The sequence below is a fragment of the Marmota monax genome, unplaced genomic scaffold, assembly GCF_021218885.2.
Source record: "Marmota monax isolate L192 unplaced genomic scaffold, Marmota_monax_Labrador192_F-V1.1 WCK01_AAM20220418_F8-fsc00121, whole genome shotgun sequence".
In the NCBI taxonomy this organism is placed as follows: Eukaryota; Metazoa; Chordata; class Mammalia; order Rodentia; family Sciuridae; genus Marmota; species Marmota monax.
Genome location: NW_026693351.1, coordinates 5465215 through 5482382, shown reverse-complemented (window position 1 = coordinate 5482382; position 17168 = coordinate 5465215). Strand labels below are relative to the sequence as shown.

Genomic DNA, 17168 nt, shown 5'->3' with positions numbered 1-17168 from the left:
TAGTCCCCTACAGTCATATTTGGGGGTAGATTATCCTGAGCCCCACGAGGAACTGAAAGTAGAATCTATATTTGGGATGTTATAGTTTAAATATTTGATTCGCCTTTCCTAATTCTACATAACAATTTTTGTTATTTCAATTACATATGCATATATATGTGTGTGTATGTGTATCTTTCTCTATATATGTAATTTTCTTAAACTGATACATGATGTAAAGCGTGTTTTATACCCCTAGTTTCATATTATTTGAGACAGTTCCCAGATGTACAGTATGAAATCACAGAGCAACTATTTGACACTTGGTGATATCTAAATAATTTTATATCTAACAACTTTAGTAAAATAGCTGGTTAGATAAAAATTTGAACAACTATTCAAAATCTTCATCTGCAAACAGTGATTTTACTGCATTCTTAAGTCTAAGAAATTATGATACATGTTGATATGTATATTAGCAAGCAATGATCAAAACCTAAAATATGTCCAAGGATAATTGTTCTAATTTTTGGCAGGGGTATGGTGGTTATATTGCATCAATGATCTTAAAGTCAGATGAAAAGCTTTTTAAATGTGGATCCGTGGTTGCACCCATCACAGACATGAAGTTGTATGGTGAGTGTGTCCTACAGACTAATGTACTATAGTGTATTGATTTATAGAAAACAATATCCCAATGCACAGAATCTCAAATGAGCTCATTTATCATGTGTTATTAAAGCCTGTTTTGAATTGTTTATCACCTCCCTGATTCAATTGATTTTACTGGAGCATGACAATTAAATTTGAAATGCAGAAATAAATGATGAAATATGCTAAGGTTTTAGTTTATTCTTAACTTTCTGTTTTCTTGGGTCATAGCTTCTGCTTTCTCTGAAAGATATCTTGGTATGCCATCTAAGGAAGAAAGCACTTACCAGGTAACTAAATTAAAAATAAATAGAATGAATAACATTTTTTTTTTCTAAAAATCAGGTCAAATTGCTTTTACAGGTAGATCTGTAGATACAGATGTTTGTGTTCTTTGTTTTATAGGCATCCAGTGTGCTACATAATATTCATGGCTTAAAAGAAGAAAATATATTAATAATTCATGGAACCGCTGACAGTAAGTATTATATTTGCTGCTACTGTTTGATGGAATGTGACCTTTTACAAAGGAATACATCTTAAAATTTGCTTACAGAAGGCTTATAAACCTAAAAAACAAAAAATAGGAAGTGAGACAAAGGATCAGATGGTAGGAAGTGGAAAGAAAGAATTCAGGACTAAGCAGGGAGGAAATACATAATCAGCCTCAAATGGCAACATCTCCAATAAAACTTCCTAAGATTTTTGGCATAGTCTATCTGTGCTATTGAACCCAATAGCCATTAACCACTTATGACTATATTCCATTCAGTGTGACTGAGGAGTATAATTTTTAATATTGCTTAATTTTTCCTGATCTTAATTAAATAGCCTCATGTGGCTAGTGGCCATGGCTATTGTGTTATTCAGCAGACCTCAAATGGAAAACAACCTACGAAACAGAAAGATAATGTAAATATGCAAGCGCTGAAAGGTTGTGAATTTACTCACTTACACGAAGTTTTAACTTATCTGAAGTTAAAATCTTCCTAAAAGAGCAATTTTGTATTCCTTCTCATTTTTTAATCATTTTAAACATGGGAGATGGATTTGGTTGATGTTATAAATAAAAATAATTATTTATATTCATAGAAAGCTTTCAGGGCTCAACAAATTTATATTTTTATTGTCCTATATGATACCTCACAACAGAAGGTTGAGTGTTTATAGTTCTATTCACAGTTGAGAAAAAATCAATTTCAAGAAAGAAACATTTTTCCAAGGCTGTCTGACAAGTGAGCCAAGAGAGTTCAGATCTTGAATCAATACTTTCTAAATCTTGAGCTTGCGTTTGTTATCACACCCTACCCTACCTCAGTATTTTTAGCCAATTTTTAAAAATCATAAAAAAGTTCTCTTAGCAAAGAGTGTAGAGTATACCATCTCTCCAACTTAACTTTTAAGCAAATCAAGCTATAGTTAAACCACAGCTTAATGTGTATGTGTTTGTGTATTTTATATATATATATATATATATATATACACACACACACATATATACACACACATATATATATAATACAAACACACACACACACATACACATATATATGCACATCTATATCAATTTCTCTCTCTCTCTATATAAAATACATATATGTAATGTAGGGAGATACCACTAACGTTTAGACAGAATTCTGAATAAAGTATGTGTGTGCTTTCTGTTAAGAAGCCAAAGTTAAGTTTCTTTATTCCCTTATGATGGGTTGGATTTAATGATGTTCTTCAAGAGTATTATATAGAAAAGGGGAGTTTTCACTTTACAGTGAAAACTTGTCCTTCAACACATCAGCCAGGAATGAAGTTTCACATCAGTAGTGATAAGCCAAGTTCATAGTAGGTATAGTACATATAATATAATGAGAATGACACTTCACCTATGTGGTTCAGTACCCAAAAGCTAAAACCAGTCTAAACTTGAGAAAAACATCAGATTATCCAAATGAGGACTCTACCACCACATGATCACTATTCTTCAGAACTATGAAGGTCATGAAAAATAGAGAAATGCTGAGAACCCCCCATAGATCAAAGGATACTAAGGAGACATGATGTCTGAATATAAAGTGGTATCATGGATGGGACTCTGGAGCAACAAAAATAATGTCAAAGGAAAACACTCAAATAAAATAGGTGTAGTTAATGGCAGCACACTGATACTGGTTTATTTTCTTTTCTTTTCTTCTTTCTTTCTTTCTTTCTTTCTTTCTTTCTTTCTTTCTTTCTTTCTTTTTTTGACAAAGGTCCCATAATAATGTAAGCTGTTAACATTGGAGGAATGGAGTGAGGGCTATATGGAATTTTTTGCACTGTCTTCACACCTTTTCTAAAAAATTTTTAGGTTTTTAGTAGTTTTATCTGTTATAAATTGAAAGTCTTTTTATTAAAAGACAGATTTAGAATATACAATAACAGTGTTGGATGAAACATGATGAAAGAGAATTTAAAACTTTTGAAGACCTTTAGATTTTTGTCTAAAGTATTAAAACTTTTTCTTGAAATCTTAAGATTAGTAATAATAAAAATCATTTATTAAGTACTTTGTCAGAAAATGTGCTAAAGCATTTAGTAATTTCTTACTCATTTTGCATAAAAATAATATATAGTGGGTCTTACCACTTTCTTACTTAACACATTGGATAAATAAATATTAAGAAAGACACACAACTCCCCTGCCAGAGCTCAGCTCTGGCCTATATGCACCTCTGCCCACCTGCATGGGACCTAGGCCCAGGGTAGGCCCAGGTCCATCCCACCACCAACAGATACCTGCTGAGCTCAGGATTAGTCCAGATCCACCTCTGCCTACCTGTGCAGGACCCAGGCCCAGGGTAGGTCCAGGTCCATCATCCCCCCAACCTGAGAGCCCCGACCCAACCCACTTCCATACTGGGACACTTCAAACATCTCCATAGTCTTGCCATGCAGTAGCTTCTACCTTTTGACAACAGATAGGGCCTAGAAAGAGCTGCATCTCAGAGCAGGCATCCCAAAGCCAAATGGTGTAAGGCACGCCATTTCAGCCCTACCTCTGAAAGACCTTGCAACAATCTTGGGGCACTTCTAATGCTATCCTAAGTTACCTCCCCTATTGCCGCCACAATCTTGAGTTGCAATAGCATCCATCTTGGGACACCTGCAGGGTCTAGAAGCCCAGAATCAAAGTGAAGTACAGATAACCTGCATGGATACTACAAGGTTATAAGATAGAAACTGTAATATCTCATATCCACACTGCAAGAAAGGAAAATACATAGACAACATGAAAAAACAAGGGAGAAAATTGCCCCAGACTAACCAGGATACTATAATAACAGATACTATGGATGGTGAAGTTGATGAAATGCCAGAGAAGGAATTCAGAATGTTCATAATTTAAAAATGATCTCTGAATTTAAAAATTTCTTAAATGAGTAAATACCGGCAAAAATTGAGCACTTCAACAAGGAGACAAGAGAGTAAATACAAAAAGAAAAGATAAATATCAAAAATAAACAAAAATGGCTTGAAATAAAAATCGTGTCTCAATAATAATCCAGAATGTTAATGGCCTAAACTCACCAATCAAATGGCACAGACTAGCAGATAAAAAAAAACAAAGACCCAACAATATGCTGCCTCCAAGAGACTCATCTCATAGGAAAATACATCCACAGACTAAAGGTGAAACATTAGGAAAAATCATACCACTCCCATGGACTTTGGAAGCAAGCAGGGGTTTCCATCCTCATATCAAAGAAAGTAGACTTCAAGCTAAAGATAATCAAAAGGGATAAAGAAGGACACTACGTACTGCTCAAGGGAACCATTTACCAACAAAGCATAACAATTATAAATATATATGCCCCCCAAAACAGAGTATCTATGTTTATCAAACAAACTCTTCTCAAGTTCAAGAGTCAAATAGACCACAACAATAATTCTGGGTGACTTTAACACACCTCTTTCACCACTGAATAAATCTTCCAAACAAAAGCTGAAAAAAGAATCTATAAAACTCAATAATACAATCAATAACTTAGATTTACCTGACATTTATAGAATATTTCACCTTCAACAAGCGAATACACATTCTTGTCAGCAGCACATTCAACCTTCTCTAAAATAAACTATATATTATGCCAAAAAGCAACTCTTAGCAAATACAAAGAAGTAGAGATACCACCTTGCATTCTATCAAATCATAATGGAATGAAACTAGAAAACAATGATAAAATAAAAGAAGCTACTCCAACACCTGGATGCTAAATAATATCTATTTAACAAACAATGGGTTGTGAAAGATGCCAAGGAGGAGATTAAAAAAATTTTAGACTTAAACGAGAACACTGATAAAACATATCGAAATCCCTGGAACACTATGAAGGCAGTACTAAGAGGAAAGTTCATTGCATGGAGATCATTCCTTAAAAAAAGAAAATGTCAACAAATAAATGACCTAACATTATCTCAAAGCCCTGGGGGGGGGGGGGACAACAACACCAAAATTAGTAGAAGACAGGAAATAATTAACATCAGAGCTGAAATTAATGAAATTGAAACAAAAGAAACAACTAAAAAACTTGACAAACAAAAAGTTGGTTCTTTGAAAAAATAAATAAAATTAACAAACCCTTAACCATTCTAATGAAGAGAAGGAGAGAGAAAACTCAAATTACTAACATACGTGATGAAAAAGGAAATATCACAACAGACACTACAGAAATACAGAATATAATTAGAAATTATTTTGGAAACTTTTACTCCAATAAAATAGAAAATACCAAAGGCATCAACAAATATCTAGAGTCATATAATTTGCCCAAATTGAATCATGATGATATACACAATTTAAACAGATCAATTTCAAAGGATGAAATAGAAGATGTCCTCAGAATCCTACCAACCAAGAAAATCCCAGGACTGAAGGAAACACAAGACCTTTAAAGAAAAACTAATACCAATACTCTTCAAATTATTTTTGAAATAGAAAAAGAGGAAGCACTTCCAAATGCATTATATGAGTTTATTATCACCCTAGTTCCAAAAGCAGTCAAAGACACATCAAAGAAAGAAAATTTCAGGCCAATATCTCTAATGAACATAGATGCAAAAATTCTCAATAACATTCTGGCAAATCAAATACAAAAATGTATCAAAAAGATAGCACACCAGGGATGCAAGATTGGTTCAACATATGAAAATCAACAAATGTAATTCATCACATCAATAGACTTAAAGATAAAAATCATATGATCACCTCAATCAATATATGCAGAAAAAGCATTCAACAAAATACAGCACCCCTTCATGTTCAAAACACAAGAAAAACTAGGGATTACAGGAACATATCTCAACATCATAAAGGCTATCTATGCTAAGCCCCAGGCCAACATCATTCTAAATGGAGAAAAATTGAAAGTATTCCCTCTAAAAACTGGAACAAGATAGGGATGCCCTCTTTCACCATTTCTATTTAACATAGTTCTTGAAACACTGACCAGAGCAATTAGACGAAAGAAATTAAAGAGATATGGGTAAAAAAGAACTCAAAATAGCACTATTTGCTGATGATATGATTCTATATCTAGAAGACCCCAAAAAATCTACCAGAAAACTTCTAGAACTAATAAATTAATTCAGCAAAGTAGCAGGATATAAAATCAACACCCATAAATCAAAGGCATTTCTATATATCAGTGACAAATCCTCTGAAAGGAAAATGAGAAAACTACTTCCAATAGCCTCAAAAACAATAAAATACTTGGGAATAACAAACGAGGTGAAAGACTTCTATAACAAAAATTACAGAACACTAAAGAAAGAAATTAAAGAAAACCTTAGAAGATGGAAAGATCTCCCTTGTTCTTTGATAGACAGAATTAATATTGTCAAAATGATCATACTACCAAAATTACTAAACAAATTTAACGCAATTCCAACCAAAATCCCAATGACATTCCTCATAGAAATAGAAAAAGCAGTCATGAAATTCATCTGAAAAAATAAGAGACCCAGAATGGCTAAGGCAATCCTTAACAGGAAGAATGAAGTAGGTGGCATCAATATACCAGACCTTAAACTATGCTTCAGATCAATAGTAAGAAAAACAGCAGAGTATTGGCAACAAAATAGATTGGTAGGCCAATGATTCAGAATAGAGGACACAGAGACAAACCCACATATTTACAGTTAACTTATGTTAGACAAAGGCACCAAAAGCATATATTGGAGAAAAGATGGCCTCTTCAACAAATGGTGCTGGGAAAACTGGAAATCCACATGTAACAATATGAAATGAAACGCCTACCTCTAGATGCCAACTTAGATGCCCTTCAGTAGATTAATGTATAACAAAAATGTTACACAATGGAATACTTTACAGCATTAAGAGAATAAAATCTTGGCATTTGCAGGTAAATGGATGGAGTTGGAGAATATAATGCTAACTAAAGTTAGCCAATCCCAAAAATACAAATGCTATTTTTTTTCGTCTGATATAAGGATGCTGATTCGTAATGGGGTTGTGGGAAGGGAGCATGGGAGGATTAGATGAACTGTACATAAAGCAAAGGGGAGGGAGGGGAAGGGAGGGGGCATAGGGATAGGAAAGACGGTGGAATGAGATGGACATCCTTACCCTAATTACATGTAGGAAGACATAAATGGTGTGACTCTACTTTGTGTACAACCAGAGATATGAAATATTGTGCTCTATATATGTAATATTTATTATAATGCATTCTGCTGTCATACATAACAAATTAGAATAAAGAAAAAAATTTAAAAAGACACACAACTGTTAGTTATAAAAGGGGGCAGGGTTTGAATCCAGGAACTAAAGTTCTTATTTCTTATTTACTGTACAATGCAGGCTCAGTCATGTGAATAAATTATATTCAAAGTTAAATTATTTTACCTCTAGCCATCACCCTAGAATATACCAGTACTCTTTCAAATTTCTCTGTCAATATGATACAGCTATTCAGCAAAACATGTTTCTATCTGACTGACTCAGTTCTGGGTCTGGTTCTTCACCAGTTTTTTGTTGTTATTGTTGTTTTTGTTCTGGAAATATCACAACAGACACTACAGAAATACAGAAGATAATTATAACTTATTTTGAAGTTTTTTTCTTCTGGTGACTTCAGAGGAATCTCCCCAGTGCAGGTACACAGGTACCAGCACCCCACAACCCACAAAAGCCAGGGGAGTTCAAGATGCTCCCTCAGTGACATTCTAATGTACCACTATAAATGTTATTTTGGAAGATTAGAAGCTAATTTACTCAGCCTATCAGACTTTAATGTCCCCCATTTAGTCCTAGAAACAATATGAATTGCAAATATCATCAAACCATGTGCTAGATACTAAGCAGCAAAAAAATCCAATTGAAAAATTTATTTGTACATCTTTTTACCTTTATCCATATGTAGAAATAATGGGATTCATTTTGTATAGATTCCATATGATAAGTAAATATGCTGTACAAGGGACTATTTGTCATTGCCCCTATTAATTAACATTCCTAGTATCTTACATTTACTGAGAAATATATCATTATGTAGAGTTGATGTGGCAATTTTCCCATTAAATATAATATGATGTTGGGAAAGATTGTGCATATGTTTTTAAAGGATTTGAATCATCATTTGATATTTTTTATCCTCTGCCATAGAATGATTATTTGGCATCATCTAACTAGAACATTAAAGAGGATTAAACCAGTGATAAGGCTGCCCTGGGTTTGCAAAGACCTTTACAATATGTTAGCTTAGGAGTGATTTCAGAAATTCATAGGTGTACAAAAGACAGAAAGGAATAGCGCAGGTGGCATATGAGCAAAGTGCTGTGCACAAGGATTTGAGTGAATGTTCCAGGATTTTGCCCCTATTTGAGCCCACAGAATCGCCAAATCTAAAGCAACTCCATTTCTTATTTCAAAGTTTTGGACCTTCTATTCTGGCAGAAGGAAGACAGAATGAAGCTGGAATAACTAGTATTCTCTAAATTAAATATTTAGCCCATGAATAAGAAGATATAGAAGATATGTACTACATTTTCTCAATATAGAGCATTCTCTTATAAAAATTTAATATAATAAAGCAGAATGTCATTATCTAACTGAGACTGGGTGTCAATAACCCTCCTGAAGGAATACAAATCTATTTTTCTGTATTCATATTTACAAAAGGCATTCATTATATTAAAATATTTATAAAGTATAAATATTTTATATGAACAATTGGGAATAATAAACGATATCTAAAAAATATGTCTCAATACCATCCTGTATAGTACATAAGCCTTGTTCATCCATCCAGTAGTATTGATTTGATTTTTTATAATGTTAAAGTTTGCCATTATAGCTAACACCTTTCTAGTTAAAACCAAAGATTAGCCTTTTAATTGTATGATGTATGCAAAACACTTAAACTCTTTGAAAAAATAATATGAAAATTTTCTGATCTTAATAAATGTATCTTCTTCAAATATTATAATTTAATTTCTTCCAGCAAAAGTTCATTTCCAGCATTCAGCAGAATTAATCAAGCATCTAATAAAAGCTGGAGTGAATTATACTATGCAGGTAAGTAATTCTTTTAGAAGAGTATTGTGTTAGTCAGCCTTCCTTCATTATAAGTTACTTGAGATAACTTACACAGAGAAAAGTTTATTTGTCCACAGGTTGAAGGTTCAAGTCCATAATCAAGCCTTTAAGACATGGGCTGTTGGAAAATATTCAAGATACAAACTATACCAAATGTCCTCTTCTAAATTCCTCTTTTACTTGTTAGATATAGAATACTTTTTCTGCATTATTCTATTATTATTATTATTATTATTATTATTATTATTATTATTATTATTATTTTGTGGTGCTGGGTATTGAACCCAGGGACTTGTGCATGCAAGGGATGCACTCTGCCAACTGAGCTATATCCCAGTCCTCTTATTCTATTCTTAATGTAATTATTTTTAGTATGTTTCTTAGGTTAAATAAGTTTGTATACTTTGTTCTTGATTACATTGAGAATGTGGATTCCTTTATGCTTTAAAAGTAAAATTCATGAACCCATTCAGAAATGTTCTTTTCTCCTCAAAATTTATATATTATTAATATTGATATTTTTAAAAAGATTAACTTTCTATTTCCCTCTGTCCCTTTTATATTTTCTTCATTTTCTATCATTCATATATAAAAAGTGGGAGAGAAATATTTGTTTGGGGAAAATACTACAAGAAAAGAAGACAAGTTAAAACTCTATTTCAAATTCCATTTATATATGTGCTTTCACACATCTAATAAATATTAATCAGGGACTTACTTTAATAATGGTCACTATGTTAGATGGGTAACAAGACATACTTCATGTATCAAAAAAAATTTCAGCTTAATGGAGAAGTCATAAAAAAAGTAAATTCGTCAACATTTGGAAGAAACAATTGTTAGTCAATTTTCTGTGTTATGACAAAATATCTGAAATGATCAAATCATGAGACACGATTGATTTTTAGCTCATGGCTTCAGATGTTTGGGTGCATAGCTGGTTGGCCCCATTACTTTGGACTTGGGATGACACAGTATGTCATGGTAGGTTTCTTCAATTCATGGTACCTAGGAAGCAAAAAGAGACAAGTGGATCTGTAGTCTGAATAACCCCTCTGAAGGTCATCCCCAATGACCTAACTTCCTTCCACTGGGCTATACCTTGCACTGTTTACAGCATCTCCCCATAGTTCCATTCAATGGAGATGAAGCCTATAACACATGGGCTTTTGTGATACATTTCAGATATAAGTCACAGCATTCCACCACTGCCCCCCCCCCCCAAATTTCATGTCTTTCTCACAATGTAAAGTACAATAAATCCATGGGATAGGAAAGAATACCTAGGAAATGGACCAAAGCAAGAGTAAAGTCCAATAGGGCAAATGTCAAACATGGTAGTTCCATGTCCAGCATCCAGGATACATGGGGGTATGACGGGAGCTCCAAAAGCCTTGGGCATCACTGCCACTCTCTGTGGCCAAAACATTCTAATTTGCATACAGAAGGCATATTTTGTTTCAACTATAGATTGGCATGATTACAATCTTTTTCAAAGCTTAGCTTAAAGAACTCAGAATTTGCTGAAATGAGATTTTGGTTAGAAATTTTCATATATCCTTTCTTCCTTTTTTCCTTCCTTCCCTCCTGCCTTCATACCTTCCCTCCTTCTGTACTGGGGATCAAATTCAGGGTCTCACACATGATAGGCAAGCACTCTCTCTCTCTGAGCCACTAAACTATATCCCCAAGCTCTGGTTAGGTAATATTTTTCAAAGTCCCTATGCCAGAGGGGAAAAAGAAAAGAAATAAAGAAAATGAATGCTGAGGGGGGAAAAGCTGCCTTGATAACTTGAAATCATCTCCCCTCAATGTCTTAGGTCTACCCCGATGAAGGTCATAACCTATCTGAGAAGAGCAAGTATCATCTCTACAGCACAATCCTCAGATTCTTCAGTGATTGTTTAAAGGAAGAAATACCCGTGTTACCACAGGAACCAGAAGAAGATGAATAATGGACCCTATTTATATAGAACTGAAGGGTATATTCAGGCTCACTGAAATGCAACCAAGAGACTGTCATATTGTAGATGCTCAGAGTTTCAAGGGCAGCTTAAGGAGATGACACTGGAACAGCACACTCAGAGATAATGAACTAGAATTTGAAGACCGAAGTCCAAGTCTACTGTGTTGCCAAGGGTGCAGAATCTATTGCTTTGTAAAAGAAGGTCAAAGGGTTGGTTTCCTGGGAGAAATTAGTTTTACATTAAAGTAGGAATAGTGCATGTTTTCTTCTGTTATCCCCGTTTGTTCTGTAACTAGTCGCTCTCATTTTGATTTCAATAGCCACCATCATCTTTGCACATAATGCACAACTTATCATCAGTACTACAGTCCCTGATCTCTGATGGCTGAGCTGCAGTCTAACACTTTCCTGTACCTTTACAATAAGTGCAATTCTTTAATTGTCTATTATTATGCTTAAGAAAATATTCAGTTAATAAAAGCAGAGTATTTTATGTAATTTCTGTTTTAGAAAAACATTATTACATGAGTCAAAGGACATGTAGGAATATGGATTTCAGCACCTTCCAAAGTTCAGCCAGTTATCAGTAGATACAATATCTTTAAATCACACGAGTGTATCTCTCAAGATATGTATACACCTGTGTGCATATACAGTGAATCTATCTTTACATGTTATTCATGCTACCAAGGGTAAGCTTTTGATGAATTAGAAAAGATGCTCTTTTACAGGCTATAATGGATGCTTTGTTTAATGAGCCAAATATGATGAAACATTTTTTTCCAATTCAAATTCTAGCTATTGCTTTCCTATAAATGCTTGGGTTGTGTTTGGTATTGTTTTTAGTGGTTAATAGTTTTCTAGTTGCAATTTAATTTTTTTGAATATGATACCTTGTCACATGTAAATTAGATACTTAAATATTAAATTATAGTTTCTGATAAAGAAATTTTGTTAACAATGCAATGCCACTGAGTGCTATTTTGCTCTATTGGTGGAGAAGACTTCTTTTTCAAAGACTGGGGCTCCTTTTACTTTTCTCCTCAGTGCAGAATCAATTCTCATATTCATTGTAAAAGGTCTGGATTGTTTCATTTTCCAGTTTTTATTTAGTATACCACATCTGCCCAATTCATCTGTTACTGTTTAAGTTAAATCCTTCTGGTGAGAATTAGAAATGAAATCTTTTTTATTCATTGGCCAAAAAGTTCACAAACAGCAGTGTTTGCTATTTAATTTTAATCAAAGGCACAAAATGCATCAATTTCTGTGTTCTGTTGACTTACAGCAGTAAGTTACTGAAGAGTGTGAAATAAACTGGACTGTGTAGAGTCGAAACACGTCATGAGAATATGAACAGTGTCCACTGAAGTGAAAGAACATCCTCTCACTTTGCATATGGAATCTTACAGAAGATGTCTAAAAATGTAACCAAGCTTTGAAAGGCAGAAAAATGTGGGCAATATACTATGTTTTCATAGTTATAAAAAAGGTTCATAGGGAACATGGGATTATCATGATATCTGAATACCAGGAGGAAAATTTTTAAATGACAAGGAATCTCTCAGTCAGCCTCCTGTTTTGTCAAAGGATCAACCTAAAATTCTGGGTGTTTAGAAATATGTTTAACCACTGATTGGGTCTTCCGCTTTGCTTCTGGATGCTTTGGAATTGTGTCTTCACTGCTCCATTAGATTCAATTTACAATGGGAAAGGCTCTCTCTTCTAAAAGACCCATTTTAGGTCTTTTTCAAGAATAGTAAACACATTTTTTAACAAAATAAGTTGTAATGTTTAAAAGGAAAGTTTTGCCTATTTTATTAAGACGGTAATTTCTTTTTAGGCTAATTTGAAGTCCAACTGAAGCTTTTTAATCAATATTTTAAATTTCAACCACTAGAGTTTTTTACAATGCAAATTATTATGTTGTCTGAATGATGTGGTTTTATTGAATGTCTATTTGAGTAACATTTAAAAAGTATTGACCTTTACTGTTCATCATTTCTCGTTTATTATTATTATCAATGTTTATCTATTTTTCAATTAATTTAATACAGTTTGTAATGTGAAAGACATTTGTCTGGGACCCACTTTCACCTTAAAGGCTAAATAGATCTAAATGAAAACAACTGTTTAATAGGAAGGTGGAAATTTTTCATCTTTGTGATTCTTTGAGTTTTAGTAACTGGTCCGCTATATAAAGGAAATGCTCACCAACACATACTCACTGGTTACAAAGAATTCATGCAACTGAGTTTTCCCTTTCACATTTGCCCTTGTTATAATCACACTCTTTCAAACATAATAATGCATTCTGAAAGTGTCCTGGATAGCAAACTTTCAAAGTGTTTATTTTCCTTTAAAGAAAAACACCACGGTAAACTAAAAATGCTGTAAGAAAATAGGTAAGCAATATTAACTCATCCACACAGATAAACATACAACCAGTAGCTTTTGAAGCTATTTTGAAAGACAAAAGTGTTTGTTTACTTTGCTTCAGCTAAGAAGATGGCCATTCCAGTGTGGTGGCACACACCTGTAATACCAGTGACTCAGGAGGTTAAGGCAGGAGGATCATGAGTTCAAAACCAGCCTCAGCAACTTAGCACAGCCCTCAGCAATTTATTGAGACCTTGTCTCTAAATAAAATACAAAAAAAGAGCTGGAGATGTGGCTTAGTGGTTAAATGCCCCTGGGCTCAATTCCTGGTACCAAGGAGAAGAAGAAGATGATGATGACGGCCAACTCAAGAATTAGAGACAAAGAAAACCATGCTGACCTAATGAGTATTTTTTAAAAACTGAAGGAAGGAGATACTCCTCAAATGAATTATTTTTACTTCTGCTATCATAGAAATAGCTCTGAAGGTCTTGAAGAAGACTTCAGTTGTGGATCTACTAAAAATAAATTACCTAAGCATGGGTTCTTGACGTACAAAGATCATTTAAGCCATTGTTCTCCTAATGATGGGTTTTCAAACAGAGTTCCCAGGAGTGCATTGCACACAAGTCTCTAGGACCATTGAAATTACATGGCTTCTATAAGGAATTCTGAATGAAATGCCTGTTGTTTCTCCTCACATGGTCTGACCACCTTTTCTGGAAGCAGCCAGCTTTGCATAAGTATAATCTGACCTCTAGTGGTGCTCTGACTCTTTGGATTCTCTGCTACTAATGGTGGTCACCTACTAGAACCAAAACTCATCACATACACACTACAAACTAATATGAGAATGCTAATACCACACTGAAGTCAAATAATGGAAGACATTAGTAGGTGACTGTGCTCTCTTAAACATGGTTCTTGGAAGGCTCCAAGGGCCCTGCTGCCCATAGCTGCATAACTTATTTCCTGGTGTCCATTTCAGCCTTTTCAGTCCCCACTCCTATTTCTCAGGACCACTTCCCAAAATAAATTGCATGTGCACCAATTGTTGACTCAGGTTCTGCATTCTGGGGAAAACTTTTCTTCCCATAAGAGCTTATCACTGTGAATATATAGAAAACAAATGCATTGAGAATAAAAATGTGGTTTCTTCTCAGGTTGGAATAAGTTATTTCTACCTAAAATTTCTTAGACTCTTAATAAAAGTGGCAAACCTATGCAAAGTGTTCCACAGGCATTATCAGATGAATCTTCTCAACATGCCCTAGAATGGGTATTATTTGCATTTAATACATAAGAAAATTGAATCTTAAAGAAGTATGGAACTTGATCAAATTTTTAACTAAGAGTAAGTCACAGTTTCAGCCAATTTATACCATGTTCTCTGTCATTCTCCTCTGTGATAACCCTGAAATCAGGAAAGAATTAACTCAAGTTCATCCCATCTGAAAAGGATTTGAAATATCTAAGCATAGAGTTCTAGATATTTTTTAGAATGACTGAAAGCATTAATACTGAAAGCCAAAGAATAACCCAATATACTGCCATGGCATTTTTGAAATTACATGAATGAATTCCCTAATATCAAGAGGGCATATGTATCATATAATATTAAAATGTGGGTTTTTTTTTTTCTGTCAGAGCTATGTAAGAATTATTTCTATCTATGAAAACTTTTGCTCAGATGACCATGCCCTGAGAAGTCATAGTAAGTTCCCTTGCTCAGGCATTATTTCAGGGACATTCCAAAATCATTCCAGGAAGTATCCATATATGACAAGCAGCATTTTACTGCTCAAAATGCCCTGACTTGTAAACATGAAAATCTCATGCCATCTTTAAATGGAAAAGCACATTACAACATTGAGAGTCATACAAGGCAGCTACAATCCTATTTGCAATCTGACTTAATTTTTTTATTACCTTAAGCTTTTCTACCACTATAGAAAATAGATTTGCTTTATTGTTGATCACATCTACGAACAACAATTTTATTTACTTTGGCAACATTCCAGTGATTGTTAGCAGAGATTTTTTGAACTCAAAAATTCCCTCTCTCATCAAAGACAAGGTAAATACATGTTTAGAAGGAAACAAGTCACATGAAAGCATAATCTTGATTATTTTCTGTTAGACTTATAATTAAGTTAATGATTGGTTAATGTAAACAACACAGACCATTACCGCAGCAGTTCATTCACTTGGAAAGTCTTTGTGCTGATTACCACAACTTGTCCATATGTCAAACCTAGTACTGTTTTAACTGAGATACATTTGACATGAGTGAAATTTGAGAGTGAGAAATTCCATCCTGCCAGATTGCGAGTTCAAAGCCAACCAGCCTCAGCAATTTAGCAAGGCCTTAGATAACTCAGCAGGACCCTAATCTAAATAAAATACATATTGCTGGGGCTGTGTCTCAGTGGTTATGTGCCCCTGGGTTCAATTTCCAGAAGCAAAAAAATAAAAAAATTCCATCCTGCCAAGGACATCAAAGAAATGGGCTTCACATTTGTTCCACATTGAGGCTTTTTATCATATTAACTCAACTAATGCTAAAACTAAACATGCAAGATAGAAGTTATTATTTGCTGATGAAGAAATCAAAATTCAGAAGTTAAGCAGTTTTCCATCAGTGTGTTGTAGCATATAAATGACAGATTCAGAATAAGAAATCAGACAATAATAACCTCCAGGCCTTTACATGTATAATCTCATGTATACATTTTTTTTAACTAGTAAATTATTAAAGTCATTAAGCATGTCTTGAGATTGGGTTAAGCTTTCAAGTCCCTTGGTATTTCTTCATGCTTCTGTCTGTAAGTAACAAAATTTGAATTTTTAAATGGTTAAATACTTGTGACATAATATGTACTTAACCATCATCTGGAAGTTCGTTAGATATGCAGACTTTCAGGTAGCCCTCCCTCCAGAATCAGAATCAGATGTTAACATATCCTCAGAGTAATTTGTACACACATTAAAATTTGAGAAGCAGCGATTTAAATAAGAACTTTTATCATCTCACATCACAAGAGAACTCAAGTTGGATGTTTTGAGGGCAGTTTAACAGATCAATAATGGAATCAAATCATGGTCGGTCCCCAACTTTCTATTTCTACAGCTTTAGTCTGTTTTCTGTCTCTTGAAATGTCTTCATATAAATAAGTTGTCCTCGGCAATATCTTCTTTCACAACCTGTCTTGTATCAGGAAAGGTCATTTTCCCCAGAAATCTTGAGCACAATTGATTTTACAGTCTTTTCGTCCGCCCTTTAGTTGCAAGCCCCTGTCTCTAACACAGGGAGGCTGGGAAGTGACACATCTGAAGCTGCACTCTCTTTAGTGAAGGTGCAACAAGTAAGGAGGGTGGGAAAGTGAACATAATTGTAAGTACAACGTGTGACCCAGAAGAGACAGATCTACCTACCCACGGCAATGAGATCAACAATGCTGGCCTTTCATCTACAGAAATCCCCCAAGCTGCTGAGCAATGTTTTATGTAACCCTTCCCTTGAAGGTGTCTTACTTCTCCTCCCGGAAGACCCTCAACATCTGTTTTACCCCTGTTCCTGAGAGTCAGCACACTCCTTCCTAG

The 17168-nt window shown here is 34.3% G+C and overlaps 1 protein-coding gene across 1 annotated transcript in view; it reads left to right on the top strand.

Moving 5' to 3' along the window:
- Dpp10 (dipeptidyl peptidase like 10) overlaps window positions 1-14723 on the top strand; it is a 102703-nt gene extending 87980 nt beyond the window's left edge. The window contains exons 15-19 of the mRNA XM_046456887.2: window positions 516-615; window positions 862-920; window positions 1036-1108; window positions 9126-9199; window positions 11041-14723. Coding sequence (XP_046312843.2) covers window positions 516-615; window positions 862-920; window positions 1036-1108; window positions 9126-9199; window positions 11041-11175 — 441 coding nt within the window. The 3' untranslated portion in view covers window positions 11176-14723. The remainder of the gene's footprint in view (window positions 1-515; window positions 616-861; window positions 921-1035; window positions 1109-9125; window positions 9200-11040) is intronic.
- The last annotated feature ends 2445 nt before the right edge of the window (window positions 14724-17168 follow it).